Source organism: Gymnoscopelus braueri (genome assembly GCF_963280865.1).
Source record: "Gymnoscopelus braueri genome assembly, chromosome: 15".
In the NCBI taxonomy this organism is placed as follows: Eukaryota; Metazoa; Chordata; class Actinopteri; order Myctophiformes; family Myctophidae; genus Gymnoscopelus; species Gymnoscopelus braueri.
The window spans coordinates 12,665,585-12,691,004 of record NC_137620.1 but is presented as its reverse complement, the minus strand read 5'-3'; the positions used below and the strand labels follow the sequence as shown (position 1 = coordinate 12,691,004).

The window sequence follows — 25,420 nt, the reverse complement described above, 5'->3', positions numbered from 1 at the left end:
GCCAGGTCCCGAGCATCTGATGAGAATAATCTGGAGCACACCGTGGCTCCTAGACGATGTCTGACCGATGTTCTGCAGCTGTTTCAAACTTCTGTGAGTTTGAGAACAACATTCGTACATCCGACCCCCCTGCAGTCCTTCCACCTGATGCTTATACAGTTTAGCTTTACCATTCAGCTAGTCAAAACCGAAGGTTGCATACACTTCTGTGTTCTTGTACAGTAGTTGGAGTTCTATTTTTTAATTTTGAAGAGAAGCGAGCACTCATCAGATGAGTAGTTCACAGTTCGCGTGTGTCGGGTGCACGGTTCTGGCAGAAATAGTCACTTGGAAAGGAATACCAGCACTCACTTAGATCCTTTTAGGATTTCTTGTTTATTGAATCATAAGCCCCAGCAGCAGATCAAACACAATGGACGTTTTGTCCCGTGGGCCTTCCTCAGCGTGAATGAAACATACAGAAATAAGTGTCACTTATCTTTAAAATGTTCAGGTCTGTCAAGTTGAGAGCTTTCTTTGCTAAGGAGGCTCCGAATACAGTAAACGAATGAAAAATGAAATTTTGAGACAGTTGAGTAACAGTGTCTTTTATACACCTTTAAGTGCCGATCCTACTGTAAAGTTCTCACAAGTACAATTGTTTCTTAAGAGGGCACTGGATGATCAATTACCTATTGGTCTTCCAGTGTCTACTCTCTTCCAAAAAGGGCGTCCTGTAGTAGCAGGAACAGTCTTTGACTGAACCTATGTCAAAATATATAGCTCTACATATTAAATAGTTGGTGTCCAAGCTACAATCTTTTGTTAAAGACACCACATACTTTTTAAACAAATTGGATTCTGTTCAGGACACTCTTAACCCAGATGTACAATGGATGTGACTATAGTGTATATACCAATGTGCCTCATAGAGAAGGCCTTGAGGCTTTGACTTATTTTCTGAACCAGAGAGGCTCAAACTCCCCCTACTGACTTTCTAGTTGAACTAACACAGCTTGTGTTGAACAATAATTAGTGTCATGGGGTTAGTATGGGCAGTCCCTGCTCCCCAAATTATGCACATTTATTTTATTTTTTATTTGAGGTTGATTTTGTGTACAATAACAATCCTTTTTAAATTTCTTCTGGGTCAGTAGAACAGTTGGAGATCAAGATTCACATTAATTCTCGAATGCCCGCTAAATCTTCCTTGGAGTTTAGTAGAGTCTGTGTTGTTTTTGGATGCATTGGTGCAGAGAGATGTAGAAAGGGTATCACCTTGTGATTACAGACAATAAACTGACAGAAACAGTTATTTGCATTTTTCAAGTTATCACCCTCCAGGGTTAAAAAATAAGCTTACTTTACAGTCAACTACTTACTACGATTTAAACTGTGTCTTTAGTCTTTGTATACAATTCTGTATTTAAAAAAAAATCTGAGTCTGTCTTTATATACGGTTTCTCTAGGAACTCACACAGACTTTTTTTCTTTCCAAAATTGCGAAAACAAAAGAAGTGGAATTATGTGATGTTGTTTTGTGCCTTTTTTTCTTTTCTTGTTTTGACCCGGACCGCTTTGTGTGAGGCACCTAGGACCCCTTTATAAGTGACACTTGTTTCTGTATGTTTCATTCATGCTGAGGAAGGCCCATTGGCCAAAACGTCTGTTGTGTTTGATCTGCTGCTGGGGCTTATCAATCAATAAACAAGAAATTCTAAAAGGATCTAAGTGAGTGCTGGTATTCCTTTCTAAGTGACTACACTGTGAGCCCATGTGGTTGAGGAGTCGTCAAAGAGGTCTGTTTCCCCAGGTATATGGGTCAGGTGCACCTTCTGTTTGAACTCGTGGGCCATCACCACTTCTTTACTGGGAATGGTGAGATCACATCCACATCCTTCATTGGTCAGTTCCTTCTTGTTCAGTGGACGCTTCCTCAAACACACGTGTGTTCTTCAATCAGGTGGTCAGCTATTCATCAAAGAGGTCTGTAGTTTAGACTTGCTCGGACACCCATGGTCATCTCGTAGTTAGGAATGGTGGTGCCCTTGTCTCTCAGCACCCTACTGTCTGTTGTCAACCAACGTCTTTCTCTTTTCCGCTGGAGATTCTCCACCTTTCCTTCACACAAGCTGGTCTTCCAGCTCTCAAGTTCTAAAGGTGTTCTTGTGTCCGAAAGCCTGGGCTTTTGTCTGTGCGGGCTGTTGGGTGTGGGAGGGAGGCTGAAGGGCAATGTTGAAATGGTGCAGGTCTCCAACACACTGTCCGTTATATCTGGATGGAGGGTCAATCCTTCACGATTCTTTGCAGAGGTGGACAAAGTACTCGACCCCAGTACTTGAGTACAGATACTCCTGGTCAAATTTACTTTGATTTAATAGATCAGAGAGAGCACAGACTGCGTCCCTGCAAGGGATGAATGTCAATATAAACAGTGGAACATAACCAAAATACAGCAAGAGGGATGTGTCTTTCTGAAAGGAAACACACCAGCACAATAATATAGGGCTGATAGAGGGAAATGAGGGCTAAAATATTTATATACATATTATAAAAAAATAGGCTAAATGTTACCTAGTTTCCCTTTTAAAGCTTTGAAACTGTCAGTGCAGATGTTGTTTAGAATCTGCAACCCTGAATTATCTCCTGATGACGTTGTGCATGAAACATGGTTTTCTCTGCACCCTTCCAAGACCAAACTGTATAGTAATGTGGGAATTGCAAACTGGAAAACTGGCATGACAACTGAATCAGGAGATAGGGTTGACAACTGTGTGCCACGTCGTAAACAAGGTTTGTACATTATCAGCATGTATCATCATGATAAAACCACCTTGCCTTGTTTGGATTTTTGTTACATGTGCTTACGTAAAAGTCATTACCAGGTGGTGGTCTCTTCTCTTTGCAGCTGGACAACATGCTGATAATGCTAAGACAAACCGATTGCACTGAGAGAGCTGGTGACCAATCTTCTGTTAGAATAGACAGACAGATGTGACCGTTGCTATACACGTGGTGATGGACTGGTATGTTATCTCCCGTGAACGTTACCTGAGGTGAATCGAATGGATAGCGACTGCTAAATTTGAAAATCAGCTGGAACTTCTCGTCTTCATATAGTGTGCCAGGGGCTCCCTCCATATCTATGATCCACTGTGTAATGTTGTTCTGTACACTGTTTTCATTAAGTGCCATTCCTGGGGGTAGATCCTTTTTCAGAGTTAACAATTCCTTTTGTAGTCTTCTCTGCATTGTTGCCATTATGGAAACGTCTCGCTTGCTCTCCTCCTCGCTTTATTGCTCTGTCCGGTTAGCTATAGCACTGTCTATATATATGGTTGTCAGTTACTTAGCTGTATCGCCTTCACAGTCCCATCCTTCGTCTTCAACTTACACCACCTTTATAGGCTGTCTGAGCTGCTGCTCTAACGTCACATACAACACAAGCCAATTTGCACAGGCGTGTGCAAAAAAACCGTATTGAGTGTATTGTAACTCTCTCCCCACCTGTGGGGGTAATGCCTATACGTTCCCTCAGCCCAATGTTCCCCCAGTTTAGGGTTAGGCTTGGGGGCTAAGGGTTAGGCTTAGGGTTATTGTTAGTTTTGGGCAAGACGGCTGCTGGTCTCCGATATGCATGATCGGCTCTGTGTGGGAAGCTCTTTATTGGACTGCTTCGTCGCTCTTGGTAGGTATGTGTTTGCGGCCTGTCAGCTTGTACCCTGACCTCAGACTCCAGCCAAACAGAAGACAGATGAGGGCCAGGATGGAGTTCACAGCAGGACACTTCAATCCTGAGCCTTCAAGGGCTGCACGGGCGGCTGTGAATTTTCCACTGTTCTCAGCCTTTAACACTCACCTTAACCTTCCTTACCTTCCATCATCCTGATCCTGCACGGGGCGGCCAACTACATCAGCGAAAACAAGGGATCGCCCTCCAGACAAGTAGAACTGCCGGACTGTTCTTGAGAACGAATGACATCCATCAGAGCAGAAAACCCTCGAGCAATTGCCTGGATAACGCTGATTCAGAGTATTTATGGGTACATAAATTCGCTTCTGGCAGGGCGTTGAGTGATATATTCCGTTCAAGCCTTCTTGATATTTTACAGATTTCCACAGGAAATGTTACAAAGGCTTTCACATCACCTTGCTTGTTTGTCACTTCCCACCACCACGGACTGCCATGGTGGGGGCTCCTCACTAGCAGGTGAGTCAATAGGATACGATAGCAATGACAACACAGAAATGTGTGTGGGGAGGAATCAATTGGCATAACGACTAAATTGGGGAGAAAAAGGGGTAAAAAATAATTGGCTACTCTAAATTAATACATTCAAAAATAACCTTGCTTGTTTGTCAGGTTACCATAGTTACCTTCCAAGTTGGTACTATGACTGACATCATCGACTCTACGTCACCTGGATCTCCATGTATGGAGCTGACCAACACTGACATCATCGACTCTACATCACCTAGATCTCCATATATGGAGCTGACCGACACATCTACGTCTGACATCGCATACTCCATATAAGGTCATAGCTGACTAATTTTGACTGGCTCTGATTTTGACATCACCAGGATGACCTGACCAGCTCAGCGGAACAGTGCAAAAGAGACAACACTCACAGCACTATCATTAACGTTATCGAGACCGGCAAGACATCATTTTGGTTCAGTTCAAAGCTATTGTTCAGTGGCAATCTAAGCAACAAGATGGCAGATTGTGGGAAACTCAGCAAAAATGAGCAAAAAAGGCAACTGAAAGCTGAGAAGAAGGCAGCTGATAAAGGAGCTATACTTAAACAGCAAGCGGAGCAGAAGAAGGGAAGCCACGACAGAGGAGCTCATTATGACTTTCGGGTGGATGAGGAGACTCTGGAGCCTAATCAATACTTCAAGATCCGTACCGAGGCCATCCAAGCAATGAAGGGCATGGGCGAGGACCCTTACCCTCATAAATATGATGTGGATATGTCACTCACGGAATTCATTAGGAAATACAGCCATCTTCAGCCTCAAGACCAGCTAACGGATGTTGTTCTTAATGTCTCGGGTCGCCTCCATGCCAAGAGGATAGCTGGTGCTAAATTGCTATTCTATGACTTGCGAGGGGAAGGTGTCAAGTTGCAGGTTATGGCAGACTCAAGGTTCTACAGGTCTGAGGAGGAATTTGAAGCCATTAACAACAAGCTGCGACGAGGTGATATTGTCGGTGTCCGTGGTAATCCAGGGAAAACAAATAAAGGAGAGCTGAGCATCATTCCAATAGAGATGACTCTACTTTCACCCTGTTTGCATATGTTGCCACATCTTCACACTGGGCTAAAAGACAAGGAGACCAGATTCCGTCAGCGCTACCTGGACCTGATTCTCAATGACTATGTGAGGCAGAAGTTTGTAACACGTTGTAAAATCATCACTTACCTGCGCAACTTCCTGGACCAGAAGGGATTTTTGGAGGTTGAGACGCCAATGATGAACCAAATTCCTGGTGGAGCAGTGGCTCGTCCTTTTGTTACTCATCACAATGAGCTGGGCTTGGATCTCTTCATGAGAATTGCCCCTGAGCTCTACCACAAGATGCTTGTGGTTGGTGGTTTAGACAGAGTGTATGAGATTGGTCGTCAATTCAGAAATGAGGGTATTGATCTCACTCATAATCCAGAGTTCACCACTTGTGAATTCTACATGGCCTTTGCAGATTACAATGACTTGATGAAAATCACAGAGGAACTTCTGTCAGGGATGGTGAAGTACATCACTGGTGGGTACAAGATAACTTATCATCCCGATGGTCCAGAGGGAAAGGCTTATGAGATTGACTTCACTCCACCATTCAGAAGAGTGATCATGACACATGACCTTGCAAAGATAATGGATGTTACGTTCCCTCCTCCTGAAACCTATGACAGTGATGAGACTCGTAAATTCTTTGATGAGTTGTGTGCCCAAAAAGGAGTGGAATGTCCTCCCCCCAGAACCACTGCCCGCCTCCTTGACAAGTTGGTGGGAGTATTCCTTGAAGTCACATGCATCAACCCCACCTTTATCTGTGACCATCCTCAAATCATGAGCCCTCTTGCAAAGGGGCACCGAAGGGATAAAGGCCTGACTGAGCGTTTTGAGCTCTTTGTGATGAAGAAGGAGATCTGCAATGCCTACACGGAGTTGAACGATCCTATCAGGCAGAGAGAGCTCTTTGAGCAGCAGGCCAAGGCCAAAGCTGAGGGTGATGATGAGGCTATGAAAATTGATGAAACCTTCTGCACAGCACTAGAATATGGTCTGCCACCAACTGCTGGTTGGGGTATGGGCATTGATCGTCTCACCATGTTCCTCACAGACTCTAACAACATCAAGGAGGTGCTGCTCTTTCCAGCCATGAAGCCTGACGACAACAAGGCGGCAGCACCCACAGAGGACACCTCTGTCTAAATGACAGGACCTCTGAGCTCAGGCCTCTACGCAAGAGTTGTCAGAGTCAAGGTGTGTGTTTCAGTAGAGTTTACTGGATTTGTATGCCAAGGTTTGATCTACTCAGTCAGCTATATTAAGAGGATTAAAAAAAGTTTGTCTCAGAATTATCTGTGTTAATGTTAATCAATACTGAATGCTTTTGCATTTCTTATGAATAAAAACAAACAAACAAACAGCTGGAGCAGCTTGTGTTTGAAAAACAGTAATTTAAAATGAATTTCCACACAATGAATAATGTGGAGGAAGCCAGTACTAATGCCGAAAAGTGCAAGAGACAGATGACAGAAGCAACTCACCATGACTTGTGTGCTTATGTTGAACCAGTAAATGGTTCATCCGTCAGTCATTCTGGCAGGTCAGAGAAAAAGGTGAAGGAAGGCTAGGAAGGCTCAGAAATTCTGCTCCAGCCCACCTGCAGCTCTGTATCAGCGCTCCTCAAAGGAGCTAATTTTAATTAGCTCCTAATCAGTTTCAATAATAAAATGTGTAAAACATACTGCACCATAATGAAATTAAGTAGTTACCCTACCTAAATCAATTGCCATAGAAAAAAATGTCTTTTTTTTCAAAATAACCAATAACCAATATATTATATTATTATATATTATATATTCATATATACATACATTTTGTAAACAAGTATGTCAGGCAAACAATATGGAATATCAAAAAGATGGTGAAGATTAAAAAAAATAAGAAAACAATGTTTCTGCAACAAACAGCTAAATGTGTCGCATTTGTGGTGCCCCCATGGGATTAAGTGAAATCACTTTTGTCTCTGCGTTGTGTAGAGGCCCCTCAATAACGTCAAATCTGCGGTCAGTTGGACAATGTTCACGATTTATGGCATTTTTGTAGGCCCTTCCCACAAACTTTAGAAGCCTTTGAATAAGAGCTCTGTATCTGTTTAGCGATCATGTGTGGTGGTTTGTTTGAGTTTTGTACAAAATCTTTTTGGAAGATTTGTCTAACCCTAAAATTTTTTTTTTACTTAAAATGGTTGGAAATCTAGTGGAGCAGAAGTGGAGCAGAGTTGTGTCATGATTCAAGGAATCAAGGGAAATGTTTTACTGTACGACCTGCGGTTCAACAGTTTTAGGCATTAAAATGATGAGGCTGATTTGAAAAACTGGGGTGGAGGAGCCGGTGCTTCCTTGGCCTACTGGCTGCGAGTAAGAGACGTTTGGTGATGATCGGTCCAGAATCTTTCCGAGATCAGCCAAGAACAAACAGAGTGACAGACACACAGACATACAGACACATATGGCTAAAACTATCTCCGCCTTTGGCCTGGTGAACATAACACTTGATATTGTCATTATTATTATTATTATTATTATTATTATTTTATTTTTTCATTCACCCCTGCTCTAAAAACAGGCCTCTGGTTTAAATCGATCAACAGATCTCGGCCTCAATGCATCTCCTCCCACAATGTTGAGTACTACTGCCGCATTAGCGAAATAGATAGATAGATAGATAGATAGATCTATTCTAAATCAATAAATAAAAAGGAAAATTAAAATATAAATTTCGCCTTCATAATTCTGAAAATTCTGACTCAGGATATTTGTGCAAATTGACTGGGTTTTACTGGTGTAATTTGCTGTATGATGGATGACCCTTTTTCTAATGGTTAATTTAGTCTTACATAGTAACCTCAACACATGAAAAGAATACTGTTGGATAATGCTGGGATTTTTGCCTTAGGTAATGTTGTGATTTTATTTTTACACAGGCTATTCATGTTATTATTCATGTAAAGACAGAACTGACAATCAACTGACGTTGATAATAAAGCGGATGAGAAGTTTTAAAGGACGACTTCACCCATTCGCAACCTATCTTTATATAATTGGTCCTCACTAATGCTCATCATAATATGGTACAATTTTTGTCTGACTCTGTCTGTGTCTCAGAGGAGGGCTGTGGACAGTTCAGAAACCCGCCTATACTAGTGACATCATCGATGGGGAAGCCAAGCTAATAGAAACTGCAGGCTTTTTATTCCTGGAAAGTTAGCATGCTATAATGGAAGCCATTGTTCTCGCATTAATAAAAATCAAAATAAAGAATGTGAAATCATGAACGTTAGTCAGGACCAATTATAAGAAAATGGGTGAAGTGTCCTTTAAGGCAAGCAAGTTTGCCTTAAACTGGGGAAAACTTTTTTACTTTACTGGAGTATTTCCAATTTTCAGTACTTTTTCTTCTACTCCACTACATCTCAGAGGCAAATATTGTACTTTTACTCCACTACAATTATTTGAAAACTTTAGTTACTAGTTACTTCGTAGATTTAGATTATTATTACAAAACATACATTAACCACTTCAGCCCCATATATATTTCGGCCATTTGAAAATAGACATCTACAAACTTGTAGATCTGCTATTTTCAAAAATATCTTTATACATTGAATAGGCCTGTGAAATGGGACATTCTGCATAATGAGTACTTTTACTTTTGGTACTTTAAGTACATTTTGATGACAATACTTTTGTACTTTTACTTAAGTACATTTTGAATTCCGGACTTTTACTTGTAACAGAGTATTTCTACATTGCAGTATTGATACTTTCACTTAAAAATGTGAGTACTTTTCCCACCACTGTCCTCCAGCAGATGTCGGAAAGCAACCCATTCTCAACTGCGTCAACCATGCCTGGGTTCTCAACAGAGCATGCGCGAAATACATTGACCCCGGAATAGTGTTGCCATGTCCGCTTATTATAAGCAAATTTGGGCTTATTTTTCTGTAAAATGGCTTGTAAATATTGTTGCAGGTTGCAGTTTTTTGGGGCTTGTTTCTAAAGTGTACTTATTGATGGATTGTTTCCTTATATTTTTTAAACCAGTAGTTCTCAAACCTTTTCATGTAGCCTTCTTAACTTGGCCACAGATCTGAAAATATTGTGTGACAGCCACTGCAGCCAGGGAGGGACCCCCAAGTGTGTATTTATAATATTTCAATTGAACAAGATCGAGCTTCTAGATCTGCTATTTTCAAATAGCTGATGTATAGTCTATCTATATAGGTTCAAAAGTGTTCCCGTTGCCTGCTTCTTTTGGGCTTGTTTTCATGTTTTTTGTCTGTTTCCACGTTTTTCATGTTTTCAATTCTAAACTGGCCCCTGTAAAAGCCATAACCTAACCCCCGAACTTTTTACTGTACTTATTTTTTGTTTTTCTTATTTCTAAACAGTTTTTATGATGTTCTGTAGTGTACTGTCTGTCATTTAATGTCACTATGAATTGAGTAAAAAAGGACCCCATTTGAAACAATCCAATGGCTTTCACGGGCTTTTTAATCCTATTTAGTTGACCTTGTATGTGAACTGTACTTTCATGTGCTTGTTGTCTGCAAACTTCTAAATAAAGTATTCAATCAATCAATCAATAGACCTGCGGTTGCTTATTCCTCTCGCTAAATCTGGCAACACTGCCCCGGAACTGTGTTGCGCAGTTGTGTCGTTTTGACGGGAACGGTATTTTTTATTTTTGATCACTTTTATTGTCAATTATACCACTTAACATGTGTGAAATAGAGTCCGTTAGGTTGTCGGTGAATGAACACCTGACTTTGCTCGGAGAGGAGATATTGTGTGTGTTGGAAAAACACAGTGATGTGTCGCAGCTGAAGCTTGAGCTCAGAGCGTTGGTCAGCGAGCGGCTGGGTGCTGCCGCAGAGCTCATCAGCGACCTCTACCGGAGAGAGGTCATAGACCAGCTACAAACACAACTCAACCGACAGCGCCAGCTGCTGGACTATGTTCTCAATCCATACGTCAAACTACACAGAGCAGGTTGGTTAGAAGAAGCAGTGGTTCTCAAACGTTTTCATGTCAAGGACCCCCAAATTGACACTTATTAGCCCGCGGACCCCCATTTCAAAAGATATGCCAGGGACCCCCATAAGAGAAGATTTTTTTTACGGCTCTAACAGTGATTCTCAACCATTTTAATTTCAAGGATCACCAGTTTGACATGCATTAGGGCTACAGACCCCCATTTAATGCATTTCTATCACTTGGACCGCAATTTATATTGTAAAATCTATGTCAATTTAACTCTGAGAGTGTACAAATGGAACGGGTCCATTTGGTTCCATTTGTACACTCTCAGAGTTACAGACCCATAGGGGTCCATTTGGTGCCTACTGCCTATCTATCATTTAGCTGGGGTGGAACTCCCTCAAGGACCCCTGGGGGTCCCCGGACCCCACTTTGAGAACCAATGGGTTAGAAGAAGCAGTGGTTCCTGTGGTCCCCAAATGATTTTTTTTGGGGGGGGGGGTCACTAGATGACAGTGAAGTGACAATAATAGGTCATATGCACAGCAATTGGGTCTCTTCCTACCGCTACCGCTATTGCATCAAAAATAATCAACAAACTATACTATAAAAACTAGTCATTTATTGGCCAAATTGTCAAATAATAAAAGAAAGAGGCAATTTTTTTTTTGAAATAGCTGATCTACAGGAGCTTGTAGATCAGCTATTTTTACTATATTTATCTGTGGAACCGAGTCAAACAAAATGTAATGCCTCAACTCTTACATTCCAAGTGCTTGTCAAGGTGGGGGGGGGGGGGGTCCCCAGTTCATATATGATTATTTTGGGGGGCTACAGGCTTGAAAAGGTTGAGAATCACTGAGTTAGAGAGGCGAGCACAACATGAACTATATAACTTTGCTGCCTTTGTTTCTTGTAACTTTAATACATATCGACTACCGGTGGTGGAAAAAGTACTTTTTTTTTTGTTTACTTAAGTAAAAGTATCAATACGGCAATGTAGAAATACTTTGTTAGAAGTAAAAGTCTGGAATAAAAAAATTACTTGAGTAAAAGTACACAAGTATTGGTATCAAAATGTACTGTAATGTAATTTAAGTAACAAAAGTAGAAAGTATTCATTATGCAGAATGTCCCATTTCACAAGTTTTCAAATGAATAAAATGTATAAAAAATCTTTTGAAAATAGTTGATCTACAAGCTCACAATGTGTCGTGATGCGACACCTACATTGTAGGTCTAAATGTTTCACAAGCAGCACTAAGACGTGTAAGATAAAACAGAAAACACTACAAAGAAACGGTTGATAATAATGTTACATGACATTAATGCTTCGGTTGTAAGCTGACTGATGGCACTTGTGATCCACTATGTTTTGTTTATGTATACTAGTGCTGCTACCACATAATATGTTGATTATGTTCCTCCTGCCACAGTTAGGGTCAGTCTTTGATCTATCAATGTGAATCTTTGGGTGTCCCACGATTCGATTCCGATTCTTGGGGTCACGATTCGATTAAAAATCTTGGCTTTGATGGAATCTTAGAATAGGTGTAGTTCTATTTGATGCAGAATCACAACATAGTTTCCTTGATGCGAGTAACATTAACGAGTGTCAACGAGCGTCAGCTGGACAGTGACACAGCTCAGCTGTGCTGACCTGAAAGTGATTGGAGTTAGTTTAAAAAAAGGCCTTGAATATGAATTTGGTTTCAAAAATCTAAAAAAATATATAATTTTTTTTAAAATCTATTTTTGGAAATTGTGATTTTGAATCGTTAATAATAAGAATCATGATTTTTACATGAATCGATTTTTTTTCTAACTAACCCCTAATCAGGACGTGTGTGGTTTCAATGCTTGGCTGGGTGTATTTATTCACCCTGTGACATTGCCTCCTCTCTCCTCCTAGATGTCCCACTGCTCCCCGAGTGTAAAGAGATTTCCTCTCCACAGCAGGAGAGAAGCCACAGTCTGTACCTGGAGGAACCAGAACCATCTTACTTTAAGGAAGAAAAGCATCAAGGTATGTTATGTCTCATTCAAAAGTCAATAGGTTAATTGAATTATTTCCATTTTAAGCTTTTTACCTGAATCTCCCAGTCCCTTTATGCATTTTGTTTAGTTTTAAAACGGAATTGTTAACAACATTGTTAGCAATACATCACATGGTTTTCTATGATTAGAATATACATATTAATGACTACTTGGGATTCTCTTATCAGTACATTGTACAAAAGGTTATTCATGACTACAAATACAAATATAACAGTCTAGAGATAGTTTTAAAAGACAGCTAATTCTGTCATGGCAACACAAACATTTCGACAGAGAAATAAATGTAATAGTAATATAGGAAAAAAATCATTTTCATATTTAGGGCAGTACATTTTTACTTAAGAATGTCCGACAGTGAGTTAGCGGAGGTGTATGTACAGTAGATTGAATTGAACACGGTAGAATGAAGCCGTACTCGGACCTCCCAAAAAGAGGTTTGATTTCGTAACAACCTTTTTCACAGCTTGAAGGTCTGCCTTCAGTCCACCAACTAATTGAAAATTGCATATGAGAGTATCATATAGTAATAACATGCCGATATTGGCCTACTAAAAAGGTACTTTTTCTCGGCTGGTAGAAAATCTGCCTGGCTAGTGTTTCTTTCTGTCTTCCATTTATTTTATTTTTTTACCAGCCACATACAGTAGGCTGGTTAGGAAACAGTTTGTTCCATGTAGTGCTGGGCTCCAAACTTAACAACTTTATTTTATTTATTACATTTACAAGAAAATACAACTAGAGAATGTGTAACAATGGCTATTGATCAGAGTTTCACTGTTATTTCTATATCTAGTCAGCACACCTGCAAGGTCTCATGCATCCAAAACAAGAGAATGTCATGCAAGCTTACATGAATTTAAAGGAAATGTGACTTTCGCCACCTGCATTCAGGTTTTCAACACCTTTTTTCCTTCAAATTTTTGGCCAGCGTTGCATTTCTACTTGGAAATATTTTCTTACCAGAGACAACCTTCACTTAACACATTGACTGCCAGAGTTTATTCATAATGTACTCACCCCTGTGCCAGCAATTTGCGTGTTTTTTAATTTTTTTGTTTTGTAATTTTTCATTCAAATACATTCTCTGATTGTGTTGTCAAGCACCTACGATTGTTCCACCAGTAGAGAGCAGCACATCCAAACATTGATCACCTCGCTCACCCCCTCCCAAACAGGCCCACGTCATATCCGGTCATTCAAAGGATGTGACGTTTTCGACAATTCCCGTTCCGCTGATCAGCCTGAAAACGACGTGATACACTACGACGATGACTGTTAGTCACCCGGACCAAAGAAAATAGAAGTTGAGCTGTCCGTTTGTCTTTTATACCGTGTGAAAAAACGTGTTTTTCCTTATTCTGGCCGAAAATCACCGGAGAAAAACAGCGTGACCCGGAAATGATTTTTTTTTTTTACATCCGGCTCCGGGTGAGTGTGACGTAAGTGGAAAACGAAAGTGTTGATGAGAAATAAACAAAGCCGTGCGATCACAGATTAAACAATGAAAATTCAAAAGAACGTGTCAACTCGTTCTTAGGAATCCTGGCACTCAAGCGATGGATTTGAAAGAACGTGTGGCCGCGATCTTGGCACTGTATGTGTTAAATGATATACAAGCTGCTTGACGGAGACCCAAGAGAAGGCGGGTGTGGAAGAGAAAGCCTGAATAAATATTTCAGTGGTATTTTCATTGATGAAATGTTGTGTAACAACATCTATATAATATTTCTGTGCTCGGCGATGGTACTCAAAAAACAACAACACAGGAATTATCAGAGAGAGCAACATCAGTCACCAAAACCTTAGATATGCTCAGACCCGCCAGGAATCCACAACATTTCTGCTGAATTCTGGGCCATCACTCCTCATCCATTGCTTCAATAAGAACAGCTGCCTTATCTTAGTCTAACCATGTTTCAGGTAAAAACGTTAAATCTATCATGTTATTTTTCTTCTCCTAGACTTCCTGCACATTCCAGTGTGTAAAGACGAGTTTTCCCCTGGACAGCAGGAGAGGAGCCCTGGCGTGGCCCAGGATGAACCAGAGTCTCGACAGATTAAAGAGGAACAGGAAGAGCTACTTCAATGGCCAGAGGAGGCTGATTGGTCAACCATGACAATATTAACGGTGAAAAGTGAAGGTAAAGATGATGAAAACATGGTGACAGTCCCTCCAGCCAGCAGCCCAACTGAACACATGAATACACAAGCTGATGCAGAGGACTGTGAAGCATCACAACCAACTAGTGATGTTCAGATTGTCTCTTCACGCTGTTTTGAACCTGACACTGAAGACAGTGATGACTGGGAGGAGACCAAGGAAGCTCAGTCCGCTCTAAACCTATCATACAAGACACAAAATGTGGAAGGACAAAGATTGTCTTTGAGCAACAAGCTGTTCCAGGATGTGAAATCATCAAAACAAACACCATCCATGAGGACTCAGATAGGGGAAAAGTCGTTAAATTGTACTCTTTGTGACAAAAGCTTTGTTTTGAATTATGATTTGAAGAGACACATGAGAATTCACACAGGGGAAAAACCCTTTAGTTGTAAAGTTTGTGGCAATAGCTTTGTTTTAAATAGTGACTTAAAGAGGCATATGGGAATTCACACAGGGGTAAGACCCTTTAGCTGTAAAGTTTGTGGTAACAGCTTTGATCGAAATAGTCGTCTGCAGGAGCACATTAGAGTTCATACAGGAGAAAACCCCTTAAGCTGTACCGTTTGTGGCAATAGCTTTAGAGTAAAGGGCGACCTGAGGTTACACATGAGAACTCATACAGGGGAGAAGACCTTAAGTTGTATTTTCTGTGGCAAAATCTTTAGTCGGAATAGTAATCTGAAGCTTCACATCAGGACTCATACAGGGGAGAAACCCTTTAGCTGTAAAGTTTGTGGCAACAGCTTTAGTCAAACTAGTCATTTGAAGCAGCACATGAAGACTCATACAGGGGAAAAACCCTTTAGCTGTAAAGTTTGTGGCAACAGCTTTAGTCAAACTAGCCATCTGAAGCAGCACATGAGGACGCATACAGGGGAAAAACCCTATAGCTGTACAGTTTGTGGAAACAGCTTTAGTGTACAAAGTCATGTGAAGCTCCACATGAGGACTCATACAGGGGAAAAACCCTTCAGCTGTACTGTTTGTGGTACTAGCTTTAGTCTAAATAGTCATCTGAAGCAGCACATGAGGACGCATACAGGGGAAAAACCCTATAGCTGTACAGTTTGTGGAAACAGCTTTAGTGTACATAGTAATCTGAAGCAGCACATGAGGATTCATACAGGGGAGAAACCCTTTAGCTGTACAGTTTGTGGAAAAAGCTTTATTCAAAGCAGTAGTCTGAAAATTCACATGAGGAGAGTTCATTTTAATACTAACAATGACAAGCCACAGATGCTAGGAGAGGATCCACACACTTTAATGAGAGGTAGGCAGGCAGCGCAGGGGCAGATCGTGTCAATTCATTCATTCGTCCTCACTTAATGCACATCCTAGATCCCTCTGCCATATGATCTTAAGATTTGTTTTGCAATCCACTAAAGTCTTTGTAGAACATAGCTGCTCCATGTGCCTCATCTGGTAATTCCCAAAACTCCCTTACCGGATTTGTCCCTTGCAAAAAAAAATCCCTTAATGTATCTATTTATTTCAGTTTTGTATAAAACATCAGCAATAAAAGATAACCCGCCACACTGCCACTTGCAAGGTACACATAGTATAATTTATTAAAGCAATGTTTCGGTCACACACAACCTTCCCCAGGCAAGTGGCAGTGTGCGGGTTATCTTTTATTGTTGATGTTCACCGTTTCACTTAGCACCGCACCCGCTTTTATATTTTGAATCTGGGTTTGCAAAAGTCTTGATCGATAGTTTTACATAAAAGAAAGACGTAATGCAAACTCCAAGAAATGTACATTATGAAATAAAAAAATTAATCAAAGTAAAGAAGAATAATGAGTTTGGACACAATTATCTCCTGTTCACTATCTAGATTGCCTCTGACATTTATTCATCTAGCAAGGACCAAAGAAAACTATCAATGCTTACACTGCAAATTTAATGTAGCTAAAATAACAGTTCTGTGGTTCTGTGGGTCAGTGAATACCTACACAGCAAAATCCCATGGTTAATTTAACAGTGTGATCCATGATCCTCAGTGTTGATTTCTCCCTAGCAGTAATGGTTACTGTGACATGCTCAACAGTTGGACAGACGACAGCCAGGTTTCAATATAACAAAGTTACTTTTATTTAACAAGTAGCCATACAGGATCACATACGCTGCTTGCCATGCTGTGGTAGTAGTTCTCAAGATCCTGTAGCTAACTTCACAGAGGAGAGCAGATAGTAATTGGTAACTCTTGTCCGGACAGTGGTTCTCCCTGAATGTTTTGTGGAGATGACTGATTTATCGTGTTTGTTGTGCATCGACTACCTCCATGCACAACAGGTGTGCAGCCACACCCAGCTCTGAGTCCAGTTATAGTTTGACTCAGGCCAGGTGTGACTGCTTAAATCAGTCATCCTCCATCCCGCAGTTACCTTAGTGATTGGCGTTAATTGTCTCCGCCAGGCCGAAGGCATGGTGGAGAGTATGTTTTACCCTCTGTCCGTCCGTGTGTGTGTCCGTCCGCTCACAGCTAACATTGTTAAGCTTCACGTGTCATCACAATATGTGATATAAATAGGTAAGACAGGATTAATCAGGAACAGTACTTTCTTTTACCACCTCGCCTGGAGCACATTTTCTAGTTATACATGTTTTAAGATGAAACCTTCATGACAAGAGCATGAGACTGAGGTGATGAACAAGAGAGCATGGTCAGTGATGTCACTGATGATGTCACTAGTGACGGCACTAACAGCTCCTTCCTGCTTGCGGAAGAACAAATACGTCACTGGTCTCAAAGCTGCAGTCATGTCGATGCAGGCGATGCTCCAAGATCGGATCAGTGCCGCTCAGGGACTCCTGCAGCGGGTGGAGGCGTTACGAGGGCATCAGCAGCAGGTGGAGGGACGAGCCAAACTCTGCAGCAAACTGAAGGCGGAGTTACACTTCCTGCGGCGTGTGGAAGCCGGAAAGGTGGCGATCAAAGAGTCCCACCTGCAGACCACCAACCTAGCCCACCTGAAGGCCATCGTCCAAACAGCTGAGAGCCTGCAGAACGTAGTGAGCGTGCTCCACGCGTTCTCCTACCTGGACGGGGGCGGGGCCAAGCGGTGCCTGGTGGTGGACGTGGTGGCCAACGGCGGACACACCTGGGTGAAGGCGATCGGTCGCAAGGCGGAGGCCCTCCACGACATCTGGCAGGGGCGGGGCCAGTACGGAGTCAAGAGTGTCGTCAGCCAGGCCGAGGACTTCGTGGAGGCCAGTCGACAGCAGCCCTTCGAGTGCAGCAAGCCTCACGTCATCTTTGCCTTCTACAACGGTGTGTCCAGTCCCTTGGCCGACGCGCTGACGCGGACGGGCATTTCCGTGCGAGGGGACATCGTAGCCGTGAACGCAGACGAGGGAGGGGCTATGGGGGAGGGGGGTGAAGAGCAAGACTCGATTGACAGTAAGGACGGAAGCGACAGTGAGGAGGATGATGAGGAGGAGGCAGCCGCAGTAGGTGTGAGTCTGACCAGAGTGGACCGGGACACCGTGGTGGAGTGCGTCTCCTTCCCGGAGCTGAGGGTGGAGGAGTGCCAGCGCGTCAACCTGGACGTCACCACACTCATCGCCTACGTGTCGTCGCTGTCCCACGGCCGCTGTCATCTCTCCTTCAGGGAGGCGGTGCTGACGGAGCTGGCGGCGCAGGAGAGGCGGGCGCCGGTTCTGCCCGGGCTGGACTCCTTCATGAAGGACAAGCAGCTGTTCGCCTGCCAGTCGGCCGTCCAGGACTTCCGGGTCATCCTGGAGACACTGGGCGGGCCGGGGGAGAAGTGTCGGGCTGAGGAGCTGCTGTCTCGTGTTCGAGTGGTGCCGGACCAGTCGTCAGAACGCACCCAAAGACTCGTGCCCAGTGCGAAGGTCATCCGCAGGTCTCTTGTGATCTTTGGAACGGGAGACACCCTCAGGGCCATTACCATGACGGCGAACAGCGGGTTCGTCAGGGCAGCGGCCAGTCAGGGTGTCCGATACAGTGTGTTTATCCACCAATCGCGGGCTCTGACAGAGGGCAAGGAGTGGAGGGCAACGCCCCTATGACAGAGACCAGAGCTCTTTAGAAACATGGCATCTGTTTTGTTTGTTTGGTAACAATATTTGATGCCATAACACATTAACGGGTTTTGTTCATTCAGCCATGAGCCCTGTTATTTTTTAAAGTCCTTCAAATTATGTACAGAATGTGTCTGTATATGGAATATCTAGTTATATACATGTATAAGAAGTACAAATATCAACCCTGAATGATTACTAGACAATCGCCAGAACATGGATTCTAACAAACATTTGAAAAAAAAAACACTACTGTGGTGTTCACCTATATGACGGTTGCTGTCCGGCAGGAACCAGCTAACTCAATTTTTCCGCTTTTGCATTTTTTTCCATAAATCAGTGCTATTGAACACCCTTTACGTCTGTGTGTTGGTAAAGAAAATATTGAACCAATGAAAACCATTAAAAAGCGCTTCTGACAAAACCATCTAACTCCATTGGATCCTCAAACTTTCTGCTAAACCAGCTAACTACAGCAAAGGGGGGTGGAGTTAGCTAGTTTTGCTGACTCCAGGCTCCACCCCCTTTTGAGCTCCAACCTCATTGAGAGCTTGGAGGTCCATTCAGCTGTTCTTATCAATGATGAACAAAACCTCCTAACTCCATTTTTGTTTTGTTTTTTTCATTTCCTGAAAAATGAACATTTTGGAGTTAACTGGTTCCTGCCGGACAGGCTACAGTAGCATATCTGCGTTAGGTGAGGTTGAGTGGTAGTGAGTAAGTAGATACCACAACCTTCCTCCTCCTCTCCCCCTTTTGACAAACAGAAAGACTAACACATCATAGAGCCCATATAAAGCCTACAGGTCAACCTAGCAGGAAGCATACCTATGTTCCCGCAACCCAACCCCATCCCCAACCCCAATGATAAACTGAGGGAACATAGGGATGACCCCACTTAAAGGAGTGCCTATATTAGTTGAGTGCATTGTTCTCATTGTTTGTTTGGGTGTTCTCAGCACCCTCTAGTGGACATCTCACATTGTAGACAAACCTACACATTTCTCTGGCCCACTTGAGGTTGGATTAATGAATTGAAACTGATGTTATTTCAGTCAAAAAGAGAACAGAAATCCTCCAGGTTGACATGGAACCGTTGTGATGTACCATTAATGGTGTTAGCTTGCCATTAGCGTTGGACCTGTTTTGGCTGGAAAGATACAGATCTTGGGCCACGTTTTAAACACCAGTTTCAATCACAGACCGACAGGGAGATTACGCGATTGTACGCCATTGGCAAACAATAGACCATGCTCACACGGCGGCCATATTGCTATTAAATCAATTAAGTGCCACCACGGTTGCCACGGCAACAGGGTTGCACTTTCAATGTAGAATTCCAAAATGTCCACCGTGTGAATATGGTCAATTGCAAGTTCAGTGTTGTTAGGTAACGGTTTGTGTCATGTGTGACATCAGAACAGAGCTTGGTCAGCTTATATTAGTGAAGAACGAGGGACACACTCACACAGACGGAGACGTAGATTGACGGAGAGAGAGACCGTGTCAAAGGAAAATGTTTTACCTTATTTCTTTGGAACACGAGATGTTGTTACATCCACGGTATTTCGGTCCCAATCTTCTTAACATTGTGAAGCAGAAACTGTTCACAGAAGTGGAAGGCACATCTACTGGCAAGTATGGTTTTGTCATTGCAGTTACCATGATCGACAACATCGGTGCTGGTGTGATCCAGCCAGGGAGGGGGTTTGTCCTTTACCCGGTCAAATACAAGGCCATCGTCTTGCGTCCATTTAAAGGCGAAGTAGTGGATGCTGTGGTCACTCAGGTTAACAAGGTTGGACTGTTCACCGAAATAGGTCCCATGTCTTGCTTCATCTCTCGTCATTCTATTCCCTCGGAAATGGAGTTTGACCCGAACTCCAATCCCCCGTGCTATAAGACTGTCGATGAGGACGTTGTCATCCAGCAAGATAAGGAGATCCGGCTTAAGATCGTGGGAACAAGGGAGGATAAAAATGACATTTTTGCCATTGGATCTCTCATGGATGACTACCTTGGTCTCGTCAGCTGATTTGTCTGTCACCTTTTCATATGGGGCACAATGCGTGTAAAGGCTTGGTTATTTTGTAAAAAAAATGATTATTTTTCTATGCCAATTGATTTAGGTAGGTTACAGCTGTAACTGCTTAATTTCATTATGGTACAGTATGTTTTATGAATTGTATTATTGAAAATGATGGAAAATAGTTTACAATTAATTAAATTTTGACAGAAAGAATGACATGTAGCCATATTGACATGTGTGTCATGCAACACTAGTTTTGGCTCACACTTCATTTTATTTACACCATACTTCAACTACTTCAGTGACTATCCCGACCAAAAGCCACTCAGCTGGGTGAAGACCTTGTTTTTGACACGCTTCAATAATCAGTACTTTCTATACTGGGTGATGTTCCAATTTATTCAACGGTGCAGTTCACAGCAAAGTCATTTCATATTGCATACTAAGAGGTGCGCTTGTGGAATGTACATCACTGCCAGGCCAGATGGAACACCATATTTGGGCAAGTCAGCGATGTCACAGTCATCTATGACGCATCCTTGACATTATTCCATATAAGGTTTCAGCCGGATCAGACTCCCATTGACTTCCATTATAGAATTGAAGTTATAATGGCTATTACTATTCCTGTTGAATCTTCTGTCTATAATTGCAGGAATCTCTGTCTTGTGTGTTTGTCTGTCTGGACAGATATGCCTACATATGAAGATATGTAGGCATATATGTAGGCTCCCCACACTCCCAATCTCTCCTAGTACTCTGACAACAGGTACTACACTATTTTAAAACAATACATACTATGTGAGAAAAAAAACTGTTTTTGTAGCCTAATCTTAGCCCTGGACAGACAGACAGCAAAGCAAAGACAGCAAAAACAATCCCTCCTCGCCTTCAGGCTGTCGGCGATAATAAAACCAAGCAGTAAAAACATGCAGTCCCCATGCCTAAATTGCAGTCCTGTGTCCAAGTGTTGATCTCGGAGATTCTGCAATGTACAGAATGGTTTAATTTTTTTCTTTTTTTTTAACAAGCAAGAACAAATTCCCATGCCTTGAATCTTAACACATTTTATTTCTCTAGTGCTTTATGGTTGATACATTCCAGTGTGAAATCAATGCCATCTATAGCCCATCTAGAGCTTTTTGGCTCCTTTTATCATCCTGCTCTCTTTGCAACCTCAGTTTTCTTTTCTGATGAGCACCTGATTTCACAATGTGAGGCATCTTTTCTGTAGTTCACTTCATTGTTGTTTAATCATGTTAAATCATGTTCTGCACACCTGACTTGACTCTGCTGACTGAGATGATGACAACTTGAAACGTATTTTAAGCCATAAGGAAATTAAACTATAAACTGGGTCAATGCATGCCAGATCAACACAATGATATGAAATGGTAAACACCCCCCCGCAATCTGTTGGAGATTGACACAAGTAACACGTGTTCATGCACCCCAAAATAACTCAGGAAACATTGCGCACAAAAACCGCAGGACCCCCTCCAACGCCCACCGGGAGGGAACAGGTGGTTAAAAAAACCAAGGACGCTTTACAATTACATAAATAAACAAACTGCCAAACAATCTTAAGCCGGACTTGAGAGTGTCAGGAACTGGTGTTAGGACCCAAGTGCAGGAACTCAAACTCAGAACTCAAACAAAGGCAGGAGATGAAGATCACATAAACTTAACTTTACTTGGTGAAAGACACAGGATAACACATACATGGAACATAAAACCTGACACTAACTTAAGATCCAGCACTGAACAAACACACAGACAGAGTCTAAATAGTCACTGGAGCTCATCACCCAACCAGGCTCAGCTGGTCCTCACAGGTGACAGCACTCAGGGCAATCAGAGTCTTTGCCTCAGGTAGAAGGGAGAGTAGGAGATTGGCTGAGGCGAAATAGGAGCAGGGCAAGGAAGGGGCAGAGGCACACTCAGTGGCTAAACAGTCACATGATGGACACAACAGGGGCTGTGATCGTGACAGTACCTCCCCTCCACGGGACGGCTACCAGACGTTCCTCCAGTCCAATCAGGACAGGCTTCAGAATGACGGGGGTGGGATGTGGAGACCCTCGGGCAGGCAGGGTAGGGTAGACACAAGCGGCAAGGCAGGGAAAGGGGCTGAAACCCCCCGGAGCGTTCTTCCACTGCCGGCCATGGACATAGAAACGGGAGTCCAAATGGCAGGGGAAAGGGGCTAAAACCCCCCGGAGCTTTCTTCCACTGCCGATGGGAGACGGGATCCGAAGGACAGGGAAAAAGTGGCCAGCAAGGGCTCTGGCACGGGTCATCATGACGACACTCAACGTGGAGCAGAGGGCGCATGCTGGTCAGTCAGGGCAGGAGGGTAGGGCAGGGTCTCCAGGTCAGAGGAAGGCAGGAAGGACAACGTATGACGCTGGACAGCGATGACACTGACGTCACTTGGGGAGCATGGGGAGAGAATGGCCAAGGTGTGCTCTGTTCAGCGCTGGGAGTTCCGCTGGGTCCAATTATGGCTGGATCTTACTGTCAGGAACTGGTGTTACCCAAGTGCAGGAACTCAAACTCAGAACTCAAACAAAGGCAGGAGATGAAGATCACATAAACTTAACTTTACTTGGTGAAAGACACAGGATAACAGTACTGTACATACATGGAACATAAAACCTGACACTAACTTAAGATCCAGCACTGAACAAACACACAGACAGAGTCTAAATAGTCACTGGAGCTCATCACCCAACCAGGCTCAGCTGGTCCTCACAGGTGACAGCACTCAGGGCAATCAGAGTCTTTGCCTCAGGTAATCAGGTTAATCAGTACTTTCTATACTGGGTGATGTTCCAATTTATTCAACGGTGCAGTTCACAGCAAAGTCATTTCATATTGCATACTAAGAGGTGCGCTTGTGGAATGTACATCACTGCCAGGCCAGATGGAACACCATATTTGGGCAAGTCAGCGATGTCACAGTCATCTATGACGCATCCTTGACATTATTCCATATAAGGTTTCAGCCGGATCAGACTCCCATTGACTTCCATTATAGAATTGAAGTTATAATGGCTATTACTATTCCTGTTGAATCTTCTGTCTATAATTGCAGGAATCTCTGTCTTGTGTGTTTGTCTGTCTGGACAGATATGCCTACATATGAAGATATGTAGGCATATATGTAGGCTCCCCACACTCCCAATCTCTCCTAGTACTCTGACAACAGGTACTACACTATTTTAAAACAATACATACTATGTGAGAAAAAAAACTGTTTTTGTAGCCTAATCTTAGCCCTGGACAGACAGACAGCAAAGCAAAGACAGCAAAAACAATCCCTCCTCGCCTTCAGGCTGTCGGCGATAATAAAACCAAGCAGTAAAAACATGCAGTCCCCATGCCTAAATTGCAGTCCTGTGTCCAAGTGTTGATCTCGGAGATTCTGCAATGTACAGAATGGTTTAATTTTTTTCTTTTTTTTTAACAAGCAAGAACAAATTCCCATGCCTTGAATCTTAACACATTTTATTTCTTTAGTGCTTTATGGTTGATACATTCCAGTGTGAAATCAATGCCATCTATAGCCCATCTAGAGCTTTTTGGCTCCTTTTATCGTCCTGCTCTCTTTGCAACCTCAGTTTTCTTTTCTGATGAGCACCTGATTTCACAATGTGAGGCATCTTTTCTGTAGTTCACTTCATTGTTGTTTAATCATGTTAAATCATGTTCTGCACACCTGACTTGACTCTGCTGACTGTGAGATGATGACAACTTGAAACGTATTTTAAGCCATAAGGAAATTAAACTATAAACTGGGTCAATGCATGCCAGATCAACACAATGATATGAAATGGTAAACACCCCCCCGCAATCTGTTGGAGATTGACACAAGTAACACGTGTTCATGCACCCCAAAATAACTCAGGAAACATTGCGCACAAAAACCGCAGGACCCCCTCCAACGCCCACCGGGAGGGAACAGGTGGTTAAAAAAACCAAGGACGCTTTACAATTACATAAATAAACAAACTGCCAAACAATCTTAAGCCGGACTTGAGAGTGTCAGGAACTGGTGTTAGGACCCAAGTGCAGGAACTCAAACTCAGAACTCAAACAAAGGCAGGAGATGAAGATCACATAAACTTAACTTTACTTGGTGAAAGACACAGGATAACACATACATGGAACATAAAACCTGACACTAACTTAAGATCCAGCACTGAACAAACACACAGACAGAGTCTAAATAGTCACTGGAGCTCATCACCCAACCAGGCTCAGCTGGTCCTCACAGGTGACAGCACTCAGGGCAATCAGAGTCTTTGCCTCAGGTAGAAGGGAGAGTAGGAGATTGGCTGAGGCGAAATAGGAGCAGGGCAAGGAAGGGGCAGAGGCACACTCAGTGGCTAAACAGTCACATGATGGACACAACAGGGGCTGTGATCGTGACAGTACCTCCCCTCCACGGGACGGCTACCAGACGTTCCTCCAGTCCACTCAGGACAGGCTTCAGAATGACGGGGGTGGGATGTGGAGACCCTCGGGCAGGCAGGGTAGGGTAGACACAAGCGGCAAGGCAGGGAAAGGGGCTGAAACCCCCCGGAGCGTTCTTCCACTGCCGGCCATGGACATAGAAACGGGAGTCCAAATGGCAGGGGAAAGGGGCTAAAACCCCCCGGAGCTTTCTTCCACTGCCGATGGGAGACGGGATCCGAAGGACAGGGAAAAAGTGGCCAGCAAGGGCTCTGGCACGGGTCATCATGACGACACTCAACGTGGAGCAGAGGGCGCATGCTGGTCAGTCAGGGCAGGAGGGTAGGGCAGGGTCTCCAGGTCAGAGGAAGGCAGGAAGGACAACGTATGACGCTGGACAGCGATGACA

General features: G+C 43.0%; 5 protein-coding genes across 5 annotated transcripts; 4 read left to right on the top strand and 1 right to left on the bottom strand.

Annotated features, from left to right (window-relative positions):
- Positions 1–2,784: 2,784 nt before the first annotated feature.
- Positions 2,785–3,243, bottom strand: LOC308102023 (ubiquitin-conjugating enzyme E2 W-like; the record flags this gene model as incomplete). The annotated part of the gene is made up of 1 exon (XM_080451603.1): positions 2,785–3,243. The coding sequence occupies exon 1, from the start codon at positions 3,238–3,240 to the stop codon at positions 2,785–2,787; it is 456 nt and encodes a 151-aa protein (XP_080307729.1). The 5' UTR covers positions 3,241–3,243.
- Positions 3,244–4,698: 1,455 nt separating this feature from the next.
- LOC308101364 (lysine--tRNA ligase-like) lies at positions 4,699–6,420 on the top strand (the record flags this gene model as incomplete). Its single annotated transcript, XM_080450789.1, has 1 exon — positions 4,699–6,420. The coding sequence occupies one exon, from the start codon at positions 4,699–4,701 to the stop codon at positions 6,418–6,420; it is 1,722 nt and encodes a 573-aa protein (XP_080306915.1).
- A 3,528-nt stretch (positions 6,421–9,948) lies between these two features.
- LOC308101736 (uncharacterized protein) lies at positions 9,949–16,078 on the top strand. The gene is made up of 3 exons (XM_080451194.1): positions 9,949–10,268; positions 12,169–12,282; positions 14,276–16,078. The coding sequence occupies exons 1-3, from the start codon at positions 9,998–10,000 to the stop codon at positions 15,802–15,804; spliced, it is 1,914 nt and encodes a 637-aa protein (XP_080307320.1). The 5' UTR covers positions 9,949–9,997; the 3' UTR covers positions 15,805–16,078.
- Positions 16,079–17,061: 983 nt separating this feature from the next.
- Positions 17,062–18,512, top strand: LOC308101660 (UPF0415 protein C7orf25 homolog; the record flags this gene model as incomplete). The annotated part of the gene is made up of 1 exon (XM_080451092.1): positions 17,062–18,512. The coding sequence occupies exon 1, from the start codon at positions 17,127–17,129 to the stop codon at positions 18,510–18,512; it is 1,386 nt and encodes a 461-aa protein (XP_080307218.1). The 5' UTR covers positions 17,062–17,126.
- A 1,528-nt stretch (positions 18,513–20,040) lies between these two features.
- LOC308102214 (DNA-directed RNA polymerase II subunit RPB7-like) lies at positions 20,041–20,559 on the top strand (the record flags this gene model as incomplete). Its single annotated transcript, XM_080451814.1, has 1 exon — positions 20,041–20,559. The coding sequence occupies one exon, from the start codon at positions 20,041–20,043 to the stop codon at positions 20,557–20,559; it is 519 nt and encodes a 172-aa protein (XP_080307940.1).
- Between the last annotated feature and the right edge of the window lie 4,861 nt (positions 20,560–25,420).